The 1911-nt window shown below is 54.8% G+C and overlaps 1 protein-coding gene across 1 annotated transcript; it reads right to left on the bottom strand.

The window, feature by feature from the left end:
- Positions 1-228: 228 nt before the first annotated feature.
- On the bottom strand, positions 229-1671 carry LOC118357226 (DLA class I histocompatibility antigen, A9/A9 alpha chain-like). The gene is made up of 5 exons (XM_035728711.1): positions 1311-1671; positions 1081-1191; positions 614-646; positions 430-477; positions 229-298 (listed from the first exon to the last, which is right to left on the bottom strand). Exons 1-5 carry the CDS (start codon positions 1654-1656, stop codon positions 294-296), a joined length of 543 nt encoding a protein of 180 aa, XP_035584604.1. The 5' UTR covers positions 1657-1671; the 3' UTR covers positions 229-293.
- Between the last annotated feature and the right edge of the window lie 240 nt (positions 1672-1911).

Here is a 1911-nt window from a genome sequence, read left to right on the forward strand (position 1 = left end):
TTCGTAGGGAAATGTCATTAGTACTCAGCCCAACGTGAAATAAAGACAGGGATGGAGATGGTCCAGCCCCGCCTCTGCTGGAACAGGAAAGCACATCAGAGAAGAGAATGCAAATCAGCATAGGGAGGGGTCGTGGTGGGTAGGTGGGCAAATCTCATGTCCTCACATTATGCTCATAGGAACACAGACACATCTGACACTTTTTGCGGAAAGAGAAGTCAGGGGTTGTTGATGTCACCAAGTGGGGGTGTGAACACATCTTGCATCACTCAGTCCCCGCAAGGCAGCTGGTCTCACACTGTGAAAAAAAATCATGCACCCATTCAGGTCAGTCACATAAGTGCGGACATTCTGGACAGCACCCCCCACCGTGCTCACACTGTCCCTAGTGCCCTAACCCTCCCGCACTCGGGGTCTCCAGGGTCTCACCTTGAGGAGCCGTGAGAGACACATCAGAGCCCTGGGCACTGTCATCACCTGGGGAGAACAAACAGGCCGCGGTCAGAGCCCACCGGAGAGGAGACTAAAGGAGGAGCTACGGGGTGGGCGGGCTCCCCGTCGGGCTCTGTCTACACTATCTCAGGGTCTCAGGGATCACTCCCTCCACACTTACCTGCAGCATGAGAGTAGCCTGGTCCTTTCCCTCCTGTGGGAAGAAAACATCATGTCAGAGGCCAGAACAGGGCTGGGCCATGAGATCCTAGAGGAAGCTCCTAGTCCTGGTCCTAAATGAAGTTTGCAGAGTTGTGACTGAAGACCCAGGACACGATCAAGAAACATGAAGATAGAGGGGTGGGGTCACTGGACCACCTGACTGGCTGGAGGTCTGACCTCAGCAGGGCCCTTTCTCTGTCCTGTGACTGCTGGGAATCAGGTCCCCATCACCAGAGTTACCCAGATGACAATCTGTCCTTCATTTTCACAAGTGTTTGCTACAGAGTGAGCGTTAGTGGTCAGCTCCAGCGTGGGCAAGTCCATGTGTGTGGATGGTACTTCCCAGTAACAAGGCAGGATAGTCTCCTGTGTAGGAAACCCCCCAGAGGGACAAGAAAACTCAGATCCCCCCACTCCATTCCCTACCTGAGCGCTTCATCTTCCAGATCCCAGCTCCAATCAGGGCCACAGTGACCGCAAGGAGAACCACACCAGCAATGATCCAGGTGATGGGGATGGTGGGCTGAGGCGGCGGTTCTGGAAAGGGAAGGGAAGGTGAGGGGCCCAAAACACTGCAGGAGTCCTGACCCTAATGAAATTCTCCAGAAGGCCTTCTGCTTTCCCTGACTAGAGGCTGTACCCCAAACCCTCCTTACGCCATCTCAAGGTGAGGGGCTCGGACAGCCCTTCATGCTGCACATGGCACGTGTATCTCTGCTCCCGTCCAGAAGGCACCACCACTGCTGCCCACTTCTGGAAGGTCCCATCTCCTGCAGGCCTGGTCTCCACAAGCTCTGTGTCCTGGGTCAGGTCCTCCCCATCCCGCTGCCAGGTCAGAGTGATCTCCGCAGGGTAGAAGCCCAGGGCCCAACACCTCAGGGTGACTCTTTGGTCAGAGATGGGGTGGTGCGTCACATCTGTTTTGGGGGGTTCTGAGGAAAAAGAATGAGGAAATCCACACTTGGGTTTACCTTTATGGGCCACTGAAACGTCCACGACCATCCTGAAGTGGGCCCAGCAATTGGTTTGGATGGAAGAATCACAACGCCCAGTTACCAACCTAGCCTTTGGGATCTCCTAACCCTGGAAAGTTCTAGATTCAGGGTGAGAGTCCAGGGTAGGGGGCGGCAGGTCTAAGTGAGTGAGCACACTAAGGGTCCTGACTGTGGTGGAGGGTGAATCAGTCAGAAAACCCGGGGTCAGACCTACGAAGATGTTGTCATTGGAGAACAAGGCCTTGAGAGGGAAAGTCATGGT

The sequence above is a fragment of the Zalophus californianus genome, chromosome 7 (assembly GCF_009762305.2).
Source record: "Zalophus californianus isolate mZalCal1 chromosome 7, mZalCal1.pri.v2, whole genome shotgun sequence".
NCBI classification, from domain to species: Eukaryota; Metazoa; Chordata; class Mammalia; order Carnivora; family Otariidae; genus Zalophus; species Zalophus californianus.

What these genes read in the sequence shown, in the direction of transcription:
- LOC118357226 (XM_035728711.1), bottom strand. Translation starts at nt 1,656, where the DNA reads ATGGTCGTGGACGTTTCAGTGGCCCATAAAGGTAAACCCAAGTGTGGA. An exon ending in CTGGAAGATGAAGCGCTCAG is followed by an intron (nt 647 to 1,080) that starts GTAGGGAATGGA and finishes TTCTTCCCACAG; the next exon opens with GAGGGAAAGGACCAGGCTAC. An exon ending in AGGCTACTCTCATGCTGCAG is followed by an intron (nt 478 to 613) that starts GTAAGTGTGGAG and finishes TGTTCTCCCCAG; the next exon opens with GTGATGACAGTGCCCAGGGC.